At 44.2% G+C, this 17,078-nt stretch overlaps 1 protein-coding gene across 1 annotated transcript in view; it reads right to left on the reverse strand.

Moving 5' to 3' along the window:
• The window catches only part of MPZL1 (myelin protein zero like 1), a 63,663-nt gene that overhangs the window by 15,763 nt on the left and 30,822 nt on the right, over nucleotides 1-17,078 (reverse strand). Inside the window, exons 2-4 of the mRNA XM_053909347.1 lie at nucleotides 6,683-6,849; nucleotides 1,259-1,472; nucleotides 374-506 (exon numbers count right to left, since the gene is read on the reverse strand). Coding sequence (XP_053765322.1) covers nucleotides 374-506; nucleotides 1,259-1,472; nucleotides 6,683-6,849 — 514 coding nt within the window. The remainder of the gene's footprint in view (nucleotides 1-373; nucleotides 507-1,258; nucleotides 1,473-6,682; nucleotides 6,850-17,078) is intronic.

The following is a 17,078-nucleotide window of genomic DNA, read 5'->3' on the forward strand; positions in this document are numbered from 1 at the left end:
TTTACTGTATCCCAGTTCGGATGGGTCCAGCCATGCACTCCAGAATGATCAAAGCAATACAGCTGCTTACAAAAGTACAGAAAGGAAAAGCCCTCGTCATCACGTCCGTCAGCTGAAGCCGTTTACTGGCTTCACTGCACCAGACCTAAGAAAGGGACACTGATCCCTCTGAAGCAGGGATTAGTGTCACAGCCCACGTCTGACAGCAGGCCACCGATTTCTGCGCGCCCACGTCGGCACGCCTCCGATTCTGGTGTAAATGCAAACAGTAACTAATTCTTCACAATTCTTTTTCCATAAAAAATACAGACAGTTTTTGATTCCTTCCCCCACCGCCCCCCCGCCCTTCCCCCCCAAAAGCAGTGCGTCTTACCCAGTGTAGTCTCGTTTAGAGTTTCTCCTTCTATAGAGGACAGCCAGGATCATGCTGATGAGCAGAGTGAGCCCTAGGACCACGGCAGTAACTATACCCACCACCACCCAAACTGGAAACACGGGCAAGATCTCTAGAGAGAAAGAACAAAATCGTTTTAAGGTGCTTTGCTACCAAGAGAAGACGTGGAATTTTATGAAATTAGTAAGCGAGTGCTTTAGAGGTGACCACGTCCTCTCTTATCATCCACGTTATGAACTTCTGGTGTCTAACTGAGGATGTACAAATCCTAAAGAATGAGCTTCCGGGCCAAGCGTTTCTGCACACACAATCCCTCCCTTTCAATGCTCTGAAGTCAAAGAAAATCCAGGGTGTGAATTTACCTCAGTGTGCTCTCCAACAAAGCAGACTTTGTCTCAAAATGAGACACCAGAACCTGCGTTTCCTGCTTATTTTCAAAAAAAAGGAAAAAAAAAAAAAAAAAAAGGAGGGTTGGGGGGGAGAAAGAACTGTACCGTTTTTGCAAACGTTAAAACTTTCTCCTGGAGAATGGAGAAGCAGTATTCCTCTTCTCTCCCGGTGCCCACCCCACCCAAGCATAGCGGATTTGGTCTTAACTTCTGATAAACACTTGAAAACTGGACACTCCCGAAACCGGACCAGCAGGCTCCAGGTATACGAATGAGGAGGCCGGTTGCTACAGCTGTGTGAGTGTGGCTCCCCGCACCCTGGCACGTGAGGAGGGACCACAGGTGCACAGAAACAGGGACATAACTAGCACAAAAACACCCCTTCCAAATGCACCCCCAGATGGAACTCTTGTTCTCCAACTAAACCGGAGATAAAGGGGACTGCACCATCACCGCCGAAATACTCAAGAAGTACCTTTCTCTACAACATAGAGCCTAATGTGTCCTGGCTGGACAACAATGTCAGGAGGGTTCTTGACATCACAAATGTAGGTGCCGTTGTGTATAAACTGCATATTTTCTATGTTGATTGACGCATCTTTCTTGTCGAGGTCTCCAGCCCAGCTGATTCTGTCCTTAAACGGTGGGTAATTCCCAGGATACACCTGCCCTTGCGAGTAGTGGAAAAACTGCAATTAGAAAAAAAAAGAACACATGAGATTTTCTAAAGGCAGACGCTCTAAACTCTGTAATAGGCATGCTGTGTGTGGAAGGTTCTTTTTTAAAAAAAGACTTCATACAGAAAGAAATACAACTTTGTATCACAAATAAGCTATGGAATCTAAGCCAGACCGTTTAGAAATCACAGGGTTCAAGCCTATTTCAGTGGAAGAAATAAACTCATGTGTCATCTTAAATCTTCGCAATATACCCCTGATGTAGTGATTACTGCCCACTTTTTCATATAGAAGGAAAAGGAGACTCAAAGAAGCCATTTGCCCAAGGTTACAGTGATAACAGGTGATGAATCCAAAGTCAAAGTCAGGACCATCTGACCCTTCACAGCCAGTGATTGTCATCGTGACAGAGCCTGTGAATCCAAAAGTTTCAGTCTGGATTCATGAAGTTTACTATTCAGTTATACAAAGACATGAAGAAAACAAAGCCTAAATATGACAGATCAGTTAGTCTGATGGGTTTCTCCCTCTTATGTATCAGTTTCCTCTGGAAATGGCATGGGTGTGTGAGTGGAAGCCCAGACACCCCCAATGTTCTCGCTTCTCTTTGAAGAGTCAGACTCTAGCTCACTCTTTCCTCATACCTGCTTTTAGTCAAGGAACTCCTTTCTCAAAGAAAACGTTGACAAGGGCTGGTCAAGCCCAGCACCTTGGAAACTAGATTAAGGCCTGGCAAGTGGGGATCTATCCTGATACCTGGCTTCAATCCAAGTATCTCGGCAGGAGGCCTGATGCCTTTCTTCTTATTCACAGGTCGGGTGATAGTGGGGCCAGGCAAACAAATCAGCAGGAGTCAACCACGAGCTCCACAATAACTCAAACAGAACATTTTCAGAACCCTCTGAACACAGCAAATCCTATGATGCATCCATTCCTAAGATTTAAGGACCATTGATATTTTGGTAACTTCCTAGCCCCTCTCTCCATCCGTGATGTTCCCGAGCCCTAGAATCTCCTCACCCAAATGCCTACTCACTTTACAACCCAGCTGCCTACCTCTAAATTTATCACCTTGTTCCGTAACCTCCACCTTCCACCTGTGTGTCCCATCTCAACTGGTGGATTATTCCAGTCTCCCAAACTATAATCCTGGAGTAATCCTTGATTCCTCTACCTTCCTTCCCATGCAGTTGATCTCCACCCAGTGAATCCTGTCAATTCTACCTCATACATTTCTCTCTTCTCTCTACTGAAGTCCCACTGATAATACCTCATTTCATGCTCTCATCATCTTGGACTGTGGCCTCTTTACTGGCCTTGATCTCCTCTAACCCATCTTCCACCATGCCTAAAAGATCACTAGAAAATATTAATAGTAGTAATTACATTATTATCATTTATCAAGCATATACCCCTATGCTTAATATAATCTAAATGCTTGTTAAGAACTATGAAGGCTCTCAGGAACTAAGATCTGAGTGGCTCAGTTGGCTGAGCATCTGACTTTGGCTTGGGTCATGATCTCATGGCTCAAGGGTTTGAGCCCCGCATCGGGCTCTGTGCTGACAGCTCAGAGCCTGGAGCCTGCTTCGGATTCTGTGTCTCCCTCTCTTTCTGCCCTTCCCCACTTGTACTCTGTCTCTCTCAAAAATAAGTAAATGTTAAAAAAAAAAAAAAAACCAAAAAAACCTATGAAGGCTCTCAGATTTTACCCTCCTTGGAAGTCTGTTAGAGTTTTTACTAGCTTGGAGATGGTCTCATAAGAGAATGGAAGCAGGGCTGAAGTGTGAAGCTGGAAGTGACCTGTAAGACATTCTAGACAAAGCGTTGAGCGTTGTTAGCAGTGGGAAACTGGGCTTTCCAACGAGGGGAGGGACAAGGTACAAGAACTGTTGTAGGGCTATGAACCCCGTGGAATGTAGGGTTGGATTGAAAGATGAACAGAAGTGGAGGAACAACCAAGGGGGCTACTGCACTAGTCCTAGCACGGTTTTTATCATGTGACGGAGAGCAGAGAAGCAGGAAAGCTGATGAGCGCTAAATGTCAGAAATCAAAACAGAAGACCCAGCAAACATTCGTATTTCCTGGGATGGAAAAGAAGTGGGAGCAGACAGGGAAGGACAGGACCAAAATAAACCCCCGTAAGACTCAAGATTTTAAAATCTGGGTCATTAGACAGACACAGCTACCTGAAAAGAACTAGCAAAGAAGGTAAACAGAGGGGAGAAAAGATGAGTTCCAGCTTAGACATGGGGACTCTGATTCCACAGCCCAGAAAAGGCATCTGCGGTATGCCGGGCTTCAATTTTCCTGAAAATCTGTGAAAATCAAAAGCATCCTGCTCATCTTCTTATACATGTTCTGACACCTGTGAGTTAAAAGATCTTCCATCAATAGCTAAGCATTCTGGAACTACCTGTAACCAGGCTGGTGTGGAAGCACCAATGGATTAGCTAAATACACTCATCAAAAATACAGCATGTTCTTTATAGTAAGTCTTGAGGTATGTTCACCTGCCTTGACCCCCTCGGCAAGAATGTTTGTAGCATAAATGGAGCCACTACTTGAAAGAAAGTTATTACCATTGGACATCTTCCAGGGGATGTTTAATTTGCTGTAGACTAAACAATGCCCCCCATGTCTACTCTGACCAAAGACTTCAGCTGGGAAACCCTCGCAGGTTTAAACAATTCTTCAGACTTTCTTGAGTAAACTTACACGTGCTTGCTTTTGCCTCTACAGGAAGCATGTTGTGCACTGAGGCCACATTTGTGTGAAGCAGCAGTAAGTTTTCCCAGGTGTGTGTGTGTGTGTGTGTGTGTGTGTGTGTGTGTGTGTGTGTGATGCCTGCTCTCACTCACTCCTGTGCTACCACACAGAGAATCACACCCAGCCGGACCCGGTGAGCACTCCTGGACTTGACCTCAGCCTTCCTTCCTTCTTGGTACAACACCCAGGGCTTCCTCCTTTTTTATATAAATCCTGGGGGACACAGGTCCACCCAAGAATTTGGAAATCGGGTATATATTCCAACCCAGTGCAACTGAGATTTTCTTTTGGAGACTTATTTCAACAGAAGATACATAGCTTTGATAACGTCACATATGAAACTGAAGCCACTGAGGCTAAACATAAAAACGGTTTTATTTCAGGGGCTATAGTCATCTCAATGCACACCCCCAAGTTTTCCCAGAGAAGACCCTCAGGAACTCAGGACCTAGAGACAATGGACAGGTAGTCCCTCTGTTCTTTAAGGAAAGACATCAAGGGTAAATTCTTAACACAAGGCTTTCTGCAAAAAAAAAAAAAAAAAAAAGACACTTCAAAATGTCATAGCAGCAGCTATGAGGCAGATAATTCCCACTAGAGTTTCTAAGCTGTGCCTTCTCAACAGGGGTGACATCTCCCCTGGGGGGGCAAATACTGGCTCTAAGGGCAAGGGAGAAAGAGAAAAATATTTCGCTCTTTTTACACATAAAGCACAGATATGCAATATATCTGTAGTATTAAAATTGCATGGGGAACCTGGGTGGCTCAGTCGGTTGAGGGTCCAACTCTTGATTTTGGCTCAGGTCATGATCTCATGGTCATGGAATGAAGCCCTGAGTCGGGCTCCGTGTTGAGCATGGAGCCCCTCTCTCTCTCTCTCTCTGTGCCTCTGCCTGTGCCCTGCTCTCTCTCTAAAAAAAAAAAAAAAAAGCCAAAAAACCTATCAATAAATAAATAAATAAATAAATAAATAAATAAAGGAATGAATGAATGAAGTTTCGTAGATGGGGGGCAGAAATTGGGAAGTGTGTTTTTAAAAAGACTCCTTAGGAAGGTGACCATGAATAAAAAGACTGAGAAACAGTGCTTCAAGCAATCCCTAAAGCCTAGAGTTGGTTATCAACAAATGTTTCCATCTGAGAGAGAAAGAACATGTAAGGGAAAAAAACCGAGTAACCAGAGCGCAAGAAAACGGGGTGTGAATGATTCCAGCCCGGACGGTGTGACGACTCTCGGAGCAGGTCCCCAGGCCCTCCCCAGCCTGTAAGTGGGGAGAAGTCTCCTTCCTCGTGAAGGTGAGGGGGTGATGTGAGGGGCGTAATTACATCCGGGTGAGGACCAACAAGGTAACTCGTCATCATGCAAGAGAAGAAGCGATCTGGAAGAGCAATGACAGACTCTGTCCCAGCTGTGCACGGACAACCGGGACTATGAAACACTGCGAAAGCACATGCTGACACTTAAAGGACGGTCAACACGCAGACGGAACGGAAACACGGTGACTTATGCCCGCTAGCCACCTCAGGAACTAGACTTAGCAGGAGCAGACTTGAACAATGTCCCCCTGGGCCCTCACAGCAGCCCCAGAAGGTGTGAGCATCCCCCCTCTTTGGGACAAGAACCAGGATGGTCGGTGTTGAAGAGCCCCACGGCTCAGCCAGCACTCGGCTAGTTACTCACTGGACCTCGCTTTCGTTCCGCCACTCACCTTAGTCTGAAGTCACCCACAAACCATTCCTTTTTTTTTTTTTTTTTTTAAGAGACAGAGGGAGGGAGGGAGAGAGAGCATGTGAGCACCATGCGGGGCTCGATCTCACAACCGAGAGATCATGACCGCAGATGAAATTAAGAGTGGCACGCTTAACCGGCTGAGCCACCCAGGCGCCCCACTCCCACTCCTTACTCCCACTGAGGACTGAGGGCAGCCTGGGTTGCACACGGTTCTGAAGACCCCACATCCCCACCGCACAGTGAGCTCCAGGGACGACTGCTGAATCAGGCGGCTCTACGATAAATGCAAACAACCTCATAATTAAGTCAGAAAGGGGTGTGTGTGTGTGTGTGTGTGTGTGTGTGTGTGTGTGTAACAGGAAGACCTCAAAGAAATTCAATAAAAAATGGGGCAAATGAAAGCTGAAATGCGGATCAGAGTCATAAACCACGATCATTATCAGCAAGGCTGGCCAGCAGGGGCTCCGTGGAAGAGAAATTCCATAAGGGGATTTGATGGAGAAGAACTGGGCAGGGGGGCGGGGGGCCGGGGTGGGGGCAGCAAGGGATGCTGAACTTATTTTTTCCTGGAGAGTTTAGAGCAATAGAAGGGCCTTGAAATCTCCGGGTCAACACAGTCACTCCTTTGGGAAGGGAACCATCAGAAGAATGGGTATTTATGACATCACAGCCGTAAAGAACCCGGGAGGCAGGCCCAGCAGGCGCGATCAAGCATTCCTACCGACACAGTGGTGTCGGTCCCCTCTGGCTGGAAGCTCCAGGAGACTGAGGTCAACGTGCCGGTGGTATTAGTGGACTTGAACTTGCAAGTCAGCTTCCCTTGTGTCCCATTTGCCACGAAGATTTCTTTTGGGGTGTATACCTCCAAGGCCGATGTGCCCGTGGTCACTGGAGAGAGAGGAGCAAGGAAAGCTTGAGTAGCATTTAGTACAAATATCATGCTGCATATGACAAAGATATGAGAAAGTTACTTGATATACACAGTTATAGAGATTATCTGTCTGTCTATCAATCAATCATCTCTCTCTCTCTGCTGCCATTGTGTCATACACATTTCTGGCAGAATATTCCACAGCCAGGTGCTTCCCAGAAGCGGGATAAACTGCTGACGGTCTGGGATTTTGTTTTTGGTTTTCAGTAAGAAGATACTTTCACGAGTTCAGCTATTACCTCATGTTTATGTTTTCTTTTTCATTAACAGACTTTTTTTCTTAGAGCACTTTTAGGGTTACAGAAACACTGAGCATGAAGCAGAGAGTTCCAGTATATTCCCCCACCCCTACCCCCAGTTTCCCCTACTCATAACATCTTTTGTGAGTGTGGTATGTGTTACAATTGATGAGCCAATACTGTTACACTATTAACTAAAGCCCATCATTTATGGTAGGGTTCATTGTGTGTTACACATTCCATGGGTTTTGACAAATGTACAATGTCATGTATCCACTATTATAATAAAACACAGAATCCTTTTACTGTCCTAAACATCCCATGTTCCACCCATTCATTCCTCCCCCCTCCCCCTAAACCCCTGGCAACCACTGATTTTTTCCTGTATCTGTACGTTTGCCTTTTCCAGAACATTATAGAGCCGGAATCCTACAGCCTTTTCAGATTAGCTTTTATCACTTAACGGTATTTACTTAAGTTTCCTCCTTGTCGTTTTATAGCATGACAGTTCATTTCTTTTGATTGCCGAGTAATATTCACTCAGCATGGTACGGATATTATCCATTCACCTCCTGAAGGACATCTTGGTTGCTTCCCTGGTGGTCTGTTTTTAATGATGTAGAGGCCATATATATATACACACACATATATATATATGTGTATATATATATATACACACATATATATATATGTGTATATATATATATACACAAAAAAATATGTATATATATATAAATATAAATATATATTAAAATATGTATATATAATATATATTATATATAAATATAAACATATATTAAAAAATATGTATATATATGTGTGTGTATATATATATACATATATATATACATTTTTTTTTTTTTTTGCTTAAGTAGTTCTCACATTCACCTGTTAAATTTCAACTGCTATCACACTGAACTTTTCTCATCTTCCATTTAATTTTAACACAATTAAAACTATTCTAGGTAAGGTATCACTTCATTCAGAGCCGTGTTTATTATTTCACTGATCCTTTTCCTGTAAGGGATTTAAGGCAAAAAACATGCACAACATGCTGTTTTCGTTAATGAAATCCCATCTACCGTTACATCTCAGTGTAACCTGTGCTAGATAACTGTGAGTTCGAGAACCAGCTGACCACACCGGGCCACGTTTTCACTCTACCCCTTGAGTTTTATTCAGTCAGCCTAAGCCCAGAAATAGTAATTCAAATGTCTATCACTTGTAATACAAAAATAGCTCCTTTTTTTTTCCCCAAGATCTGTAATCAGAGGCAACTTAATTAATCAGGGTTTTAAGGATGGCTGTTAAAATAATCTTCACTTAAAAAAGACACTTTCCTGGATGAAATGAAGGTCAGAAAGGAAATTCGTTAGCCTAAAAATGGACACAATTAAAGCTAATGGAGGAAATATTATCTTCCAAATAGGGTATTTTCTAAAGAAATGGTTTGGAAAGAATCCGTATCTGCAGTGTTCCAATTATTCTTAGAATGTAACAGATGAGCAGAATGAGGAGGGGTTTACTGTCACCCAGGACTGATGATCACACTCAGTTTTTCTTCCTGAGGTCTTGCCCGAGACTCTAGGCCAGGCAGAAAAAGAGTACTCCCCCAGTTCTCCCAACCATCTTCCAAATGTTTATTCGCAGGACACAATGGGCACTTTGGCTATTCTTTTAAATAAACTGATAGCCATACTGTATCAATGAGATTTTTTTTCTGCTAAAGAGGGTGGATTATTATTATAGAGAACAATGGATTATTATTTGTGGCCCAAACCTCAAAACAAACCCTTCTTTCAAACAAGAAGCAAACAAAAGATGTTCCTTGCCTTTGTGGGTAGGCAGAAAACCAGCCCCAGGGCATCTGAGTTCAAAACGAGGGACAAAGCACAAGACCAGAAGATCTGACCAGCTTTTCCAGGAAGCAGTGTTGGCTTATAACCCTTATTTATGCTGCGTGATTTTGACTAGTTTTCTCCACAGTGGCAAGCGCTACAAGGAAAGCCAGTCTGCGAAGTCAATAAGTAAGTCTCCTCAAGGGTTTTCTCAAGCCAGATCCCTGCCTCAAGGCCGGCCTGCAAAATCTGGTCGGTACCGGAGACGTTATTTAAAGATGTTTCAGTTTACAGTCACGGAATTTTGGCCGAAAAGACTAACCAAATCCCTAAAGTGGCTTTTAGACAATTGATCTGAGACAGACTTAACTACACCAGAGCTGGTTAATATACAAGTGACTTAAAAAAACAAAAACCCTCACTCTTTGGCTCATTTGCACAGGCAGCTGTTACAGCCAGGGTTATGGATTCCAACTCTGGCCAATCAGCTGTTCCAAAAGAACAAAATGGCTCCATGCACAGCTAGTTAGCATCCTCTGATCCCTGACACTCTCTCTCTCTCTCTCTCTCTTTCCAGCTGTCCTAGTTCTTGGAGATCCCAACTAGTCATCAAATGAACTTCCCAAAGCCCTGGTCTCTTTGTTGATCTTCTCTTCTACAAAAATGTTACCCTCGGGCCTGTCCCAGCCCCCCATTCTCACATCCGACCCTCGGCCAGGGCTTCTCCGCCTTAGCACTACTGACAACCGGGCTGGACTGTTCTCTGCTCAGGTCTGTTCTATGCATCGCAGGATGTTCAGCAGGGTCCCTGGCCTCTACCAGATGTCAGTGGAATCTTCTCCCCTTCCAGCTGGGGCAACCAAAAAGGTCCCCAGACATTGAAACATCCTCTCAGGGGCCAAGTGCCAGTGGCTGAGAATCAGTGCCCCAGACCCTACCAATACGAGCACCTGCTCCACAATCTCAAGCTTCTCTGTTCTCTGACGGCCTCCTCCTGTCTTTCCAGACCACTTCCTCCAACACTCTGCTGATCCTTCAGCCGCATCAGAACCTAAGATCTGTCACCCTCCCCCGCCCCCCCCCCCCCCCCGCCGAGGACCACTTCATACCCCTTCTCTCTCGCCTGGACTCTCCGCTAAGGTCCGTGCTTCCTAGTTCACTGAGAAAACAAGCAAACCTGAAGGCAACTTCCTCACGTCCCTCGCTCCCCGCAGCAACGCCCCGCGCTCCGTGTTTCCTCTGCTACCACGCCCGAAAGGTCTGCACCTCTCCTCGGGGCCGGTCCCTGCTCGGGGCACAGGACCCCATCTTCTCTGGCCTCACCAAGGATGTTAATCCAGCAATCCTCCCTCTTTCTCCTGAAGTTCTCACTCTCAACTGAGTTACTGCCACCGGCCAAATAAATACTTATATTTATATCCCAGGTTTAGAGGGAAAAACATCTTGACCCTGCATCTCATTTGAAAGAACTGTCTATATTCACCGTGCGCAGTTTCTCTCCTCCCATATTCTCTCCCTTTTTAAAATTCTTTTAAGTTTATTTGAGAGAGAGACAGACAGACAGAGAAAGAGTGCAAGCACGCATGGGGGAGGGGCGGAGAAAGAGGGAGAAAGGAGAATCCCAAGCAGGATGCGGGGCTCGATCTCACGAACCGTGAGGTCATGACCTGAGTTGAAATCAAGAGCTGGACGCTTAACCCACTGAGCCACCCAGCCACCCCCTCCCATATTTTCTTGAATAAACCCAATCCAGGCTTTTATCCCCAGTACTCCACTAAAACTATTTTTTTTAATTTTTTTTTAATGTTTATTTATTTTTGAGAGAGACAGAGACAGGATGCAAGTGGGTTAGGGGCAGAGAGAGAGGGAGACAGAACCTGAAGCAGGCTCCAGGCTCCGAGCTGTCGGCACAGAGCCCAACGCGGGGCTTGAACTCACAAGCTATGAGATCATGACCTGAGCTGAAGTCGGACGCTCAACCGACTGAGCCACCCAGGTGCCCCTAAAACTATTCTTGTCAAAGAATCTAATGGCCTCCATGTGGCTAAATCAACAGTCAATTCTCAAAATGACCTATTGCAACATCTGACACAGCCGATCCCTCCCAGCCTTGGAACACTTTTTCTTCCCAGTTTAACTTCTGAAGCATCACTCTTTTGTTCTCTTATCTCACTGCCTGTTCCTTTCTAGTTCTCTGACCTCTGCATGTTGGAGAGTCCCAGATTCTCCCACTGACCTCTTATCTCTTGGGGACCTCATCTAGTTTCAAGGCTATAAATATCACCTAAACGCTGATGATCCCTGTACACACACACACACACACACACACACACACACCTATCAACGACTTCACTTGGATCTTCTACCTGGCATCTCAAATTTAATATGACCAAATTGAATTCCCGATTCCCATCCTCAAACCCACCCTTCCACAGCCTATCCCATTTCTGTAAATGGCAATTCCAGCCTTCCAGTGGCTGAGGCCAAAACCCGGGAGTCCTTCTTGAGACCTCTTTCTCACATCCTTACCACCACGCTGTCACAAAACAGGTTTGTATCTACTTAGAAACATCTTCTCAAAAGTGATCTCTCACTGCCTCTCTCAGTGTTGCCATCTTGGTCCAAGCCACTCTCCTCTTTCACTTGGGATATTTCAGTGGCTTCCTAAACTGGTGTCTCTGCTCCTACCCTCACCCACTTAACCACAGCCAGTCCATGCTTTTTAAAATGCATTATCAGGGGGTGCCTGGGTGGCTCAGTCGGTTAAGTGCCTGACTCTTGGTTTCGGATCAGGTCATGATCCCATGGTTTGTGGGCTCGAGCCCCACATCAGGCTCCATGCCGACAGTGTGGAGCCTGCTTGGGATTCTCTCTCTCTCTCCCCCTCTCTCTCTGCTCCTCCTCCGCTTGCTCTGTTTCTCTCTCTCAAAATAAATAAATAAACTGAAAAAAAAATTTAAATGCATATCAGATCTTATTACTCCTCTGCTCCAAACACTCCAAACAGTCTCCACATTAGCCAGGATCAGGACAAAGTCCTCACAGGTCCACAGAGCCCGACAAGAGCTAACTCCTAGCCACCTCTCAGACCTCGCCTCCCACCCTCCTCCCTCAGACACGCTGCAGCAGCCACCCTGGTCATTTTGTAGCTCCTCTGCCCGGGATGGGGGCCCCCGAGGACAGAGAACGCTAAGGACAAAAAGATGGAGGTATCCCAGGAAGTCACGATGCCAGGAGAGAGAAGGGAAGAGCAAGCAGCGATGTGGCACCCTGAGTCAGGTGCTCCCCCGGCTGCTCTCGGGAGGAGTCTGGGGAGACACCCTTGCTTACGGTGCCTGTGGTCACCAAGCACAGCACGGCGGTTTCTAACCAAATGCGATGAGCAAGATGGGACTGCCAGAGAAGCTCTCCTGTGTGGGGAAAACACAGGTTTCCCTCTCGGACTGCATTCCATGAGGCTCAAGCAAGGGATGAGTTCACTGGTTTCTTAAACAATTGGGAATGGTTTGCTTTGTCCAGGCCTTTTCTTTTCCCCTCCTGAGTCACTAGGAGTATTATGGCAATACACAGTAAAATTATTGTGGAATTCAGATGGGCCTGTCTTCACAGTCATAAAAGAGAATTTTTAGGGACCAGTTAAAATGGCTAAAAATGCAAATGTGAAGTACCCTGAGATGCAGAGAAACCACTGCTCTTAACTCCCATCAAGTCCATGCCACTGAGGATGGGAATCCCAGTCCGAACGAGACATTAAATAGGGGTCTTTTAGGCCTGAGATTTACAGTTACAGTACACGGGCAAAAACTGCTGTGAAAAGTATTAAAGCTTTAATTCAAAAACTTGGATGGGGAAAAGTGTCCTGTTGAATCCCGGAAAAACCAATTGCCTCAGGAATAAAAAACACAGAAATGAAATGAAATGAAATGAAATGGAAAGATTAAGTGATATGTAAATGTTTTTATATCCTGCCAACTTTGGACTCTGAGTTATATATTAACTTACATGTAAATTTCAAAAACGGTAACAGGAGCTGAGCTTACGACTTTCTTCCTGGGGAAGGAATCCTGACCTGCTAAGTTACACCAGCATCCAGAGGGCAAGAAGATGAACAAGAACAGTCCTTCTTGTAGGAGATCAATTCAAATGAAACAAGCCTGAAAAATCATTGGACAAGTAATCAAAGAGTTCACAGAATCAACTCAACACGGGTCATTTGTTTCTACAGCAGTCAACTATGACACCTACAACTTGGTTTTCTTCCATTTTGGATGGAGAACCAGAACAGTGTTGGGGGAAAATCCAAGTAAATACACGATACAAAAATAACACCCATCACAACCACAAAGGAAAAAAAGCAAATTCAGATTCAAGAATAGTTTGGCCAGGAGTCTGTTTCCTGATGTGATCTGTTTCAATACCGTGAATTGTGGAAGAAATGCAATGTCAGTAATGCCTCCAAAAGTGCCAAATGGTCTTACTCCAAGTAAATCCAAACTCATACTATAAAATCATCTGAAGTACACTGGAATAGCGTTATTACGGATGAATAAACACTTGCGGGGCCTAGACGGAGATCCCAACACTTAACAAGTGAAACAATTCTTTGGCAGATCACTTCTGGGTCCATTTGTAGTACCCTGGTTTGTAAAAACCTTATCCTTTGAACAGCTCCCACCACAGTTTTCCTTGAAACTGAAAGAAGGCTTTTGTTTTGATTTTTTTTTTTTTTTTTTTTTTTGGAAACACTTTGATGTCACCAGAATATTCTCCTGCCTAGAAGAATACAATCAAGTAATTTATTTAAATAGATTTCTGGCCTATCTCACTGGTACACAGTGTTAACCTGATATCATACTATCGCCTAACCACAAGCATAAACATGACCTTTTAAAACATACTAAAAGGGAGAAATAAAAGGGCACTGAACACCACCGAGACGAGTGGCTCTGAGTGGAGGAAGGTAGACGGGGCAGGAGGAAAAAGGCACACACTACTGGTAACGTTTTATTTCCTAGGGTAGGCAGTGAGGGCATGGGAGCTCATTTTAACGTGAGGTGTGTAACTGTAGGCACGCACACACACACACACACACACACACTCTCTCTCTCTCGTATGTATTTTATTTTTCATAATAAAAACTGCTTTTCTTTTTAAAAGAAAGGAAGACATCAGTAAGGTGGTAAGAGATTTACTTCAATTCCAGAATGCTCCAGTGAAAGCATTCAGCACAGGATTCCCTCACAGTGTCAATTGTGACTCCTACAATCAGGCTGGATACCAAGAAGCCAACTGATGACGTGTGTCAGTGGAAACAGCACAGGGGCCGGGCTGGAGGCCTCACATCCTCAGAACGGGACCGCTCTGCAGCTGGAGCGGGCTCCTTTCTTCCGTGAGTCAGGGCTATCTATCTTGGACTCCCTCGGCTGGATAGCACAAAGTAAGTGGAGGCTACAAAAATAGACTCTCTTCAACGAACCCTAACGATTAATAAATTCAGCTTTTCGCTTGTCAGGAACACACTCCTCTACTACACGCTTTGTCCGTTGTTATGCTTTGGGCCTCAATCTAAAAGTGACATCCTTACAACGTGTGCCCCAAATCCCCACCCTGTGCTCCCTCACATCCTGCCTGCCCCTGTGAAGGCTCCCTCACACTCTACCGGAATGACCGGCTGTCTGGAACCAGGAGGGAGCAGGGGACTGTGTCCACCTTGTTCACGGTCATATTCTCATCACCTCACAAATGCCTTTTGTCAACGCGTTCAACAAACGTTTGCTTGGAAACGGGGAGGAAGGAAGGAAAAGAAAGAAAAGAGAGAAAAAGAAAACATACCAACTAGACTCAGATAAGCTCAGCCATGAAAATTACACACTTGCTTCACAACAAATGCCTGTAGGATAATGCCCCAAACAAGCAGTGTCTGCAAAGATAACTCAGGGCCAGGCTCGGATGCTGCATCTGTCTTGGACGAGGCCGAGCCAGGCTTCGAGAGACTCACCTTCCAATCTAGATGAGAGAATCCCAAAGGAGACTCATCTTTGGAAACGTTCAAGAAAAAAAGTCTATGTACTTGAAGACCCTGAATGGCCAAAGCAATCTTGACAAAGAAAAACAGAAATGGAGGTATCACAATTCTAGACTTCAAGTTAGATTACAAAGCTGTAGTAATCAAAACAGTATGGTACTGGCACAAAAACAGGCACATAGATCAGTGGAACAGAAGAGAGAGCCCACAAATAACCCACATTTATATGGTCGATTAATCTTCAACAAAGGAGGCATGAATAAGCAATGGGAAAAAGTCTCTTCAACAAACGGTGTTGCAAAAACTGGACAGCGACACGCAAAAGAATGAAACTGGGCACTTTCTTATACCATACACAAAAATAAACTCAAAATGGATTAAAGATGGGGGCATCTGGGTGGCTCGGTCAGTTGAACACCCGACTTTGGCTCAGGTCATGATCTCACAGCTCGTGAGTTTGAGCCCCGCGTCGGGCTCTGTGCCGACAGCTCAGAGCCTGGAGCCGGCTTCAGATTCTGTGTCTCCCTCTCTCTCTGCCCCTAACCCACTCGCATCCTGTCTCTGTCTCTCTCAAAAATAAATAAACATTAAAAAAAATTAAGAAGTGGATTAAAGATGTAAATGTGAGACCTGAAACCATAAAAATCCTAGAAGAGAATATAGACAGTAATTTCTCTGACATCAGCTGTAACAACATCTTTCCAGATATGTCTCCTGAGGCAAGGTAAACAAAAGCAAAAATAAACTATTGGGACTACACCAAAATAAAAAGCTTCTGCACAGCAAAAGAAGCAACCATCAAAACTAAAAGACAACCTACCGAATGGGAGAAGATACTGCAAATGACATACTGATAAAGGGTTAGTATCCAAAATATATATAAAGAGCTTATACAACTCAACCCTAAAAAAAAAAAAAAAAAAAAAAAAAGCCACAAATAATCCAATTTAAAAATGGGCAGAAGACATGAACAGGCATTTCACCAAAGAAGACATCCAGATAGCCAAGAGACACATGAAAAGATGCTCCAACGTCATTTCATCATCAGGGAAATGCAAATCAAAACTACAATATGACATCGCCTCACACCTATTAGAATGGCTAAAATAAAAAACACAAAAAACAAGTATCGGTGAGGATGTAGAGAAATAGGATCCCTTGTGCACTGTTGGTGAGAATGCAACCTGGGGCAGCCACCATGGAAGACAGTATGGAGGTTCCCCTAAAATTAAAAAAAAGAACTACCCTAAGACCCAGTAATAGCACTACAGGGTATTTACCCCCAACATACAAAAAGACTAACTCAAAGGGATACATGCTCCCCTATGTCATCTATTGCAGCATTATTTACAATAGCCAAATTATGGAAACAGCCTAAGTGTCCATCAACAGATGAATGGATAAAGATGTAAATGGATAAAGATATATAATGGAATATTATTCAGCCATAAAAAAGAATAAAATCTTGCCATTTGCAACAACATGGATGGATCTAGAGAGTATAAGGCTAAGTGAAATGAGATAGTCAGAGAAAGGCAAATACCACACGATTTCAGTCATATATGGAAATTTAAGAAACAAATGAACAGAGGAAAATAAGAGAGACAGACCAAGAAACAGACTCCTAACTATAGAGAATAAACTGATGGTCACCAGAGGGGAGGTGGGGGGAGGATGGGGTGATGGGGATTAAGGGCACACTTATCTTGATAAGCACTGAGTTATATATGGAACTGTTGAATCACCATATTGTACACCTGAAACTAATAGAACACTGTATCTTAACTACACTGGAATTAAAATTAAAAAAAAAAAAAAACTTTATCTTGAAAAAAATAATAATAAGTCTGTGTACTTTCACTAACACACAGGATTACTCAACTCCTCTCAGAGTCCATTCCTTCCACTAATGATCAATGTCCAGCTGGCCACATCTCTATCTTTAACCTTTTTTGCACCAACAAAGGTCTTTCTGTTTCTCAAATGAGAGACATTCAAAAGGTCCTGAATCGGGCCAGTCATTGAACTGATCATTTGACTCCTTAAAGCCCTGGGATTTCTTCTTCGCCCTCCTCTATGTATGC

Source organism: Panthera pardus, unplaced genomic scaffold (genome assembly GCF_024362965.1).
Source record: "Panthera pardus isolate Hobbes unplaced genomic scaffold, ASM2436296v1 HiC_scaffold_21, whole genome shotgun sequence".
Lineage (NCBI taxonomy): Eukaryota > Metazoa > Chordata > Mammalia > Carnivora > Felidae > Panthera > Panthera pardus.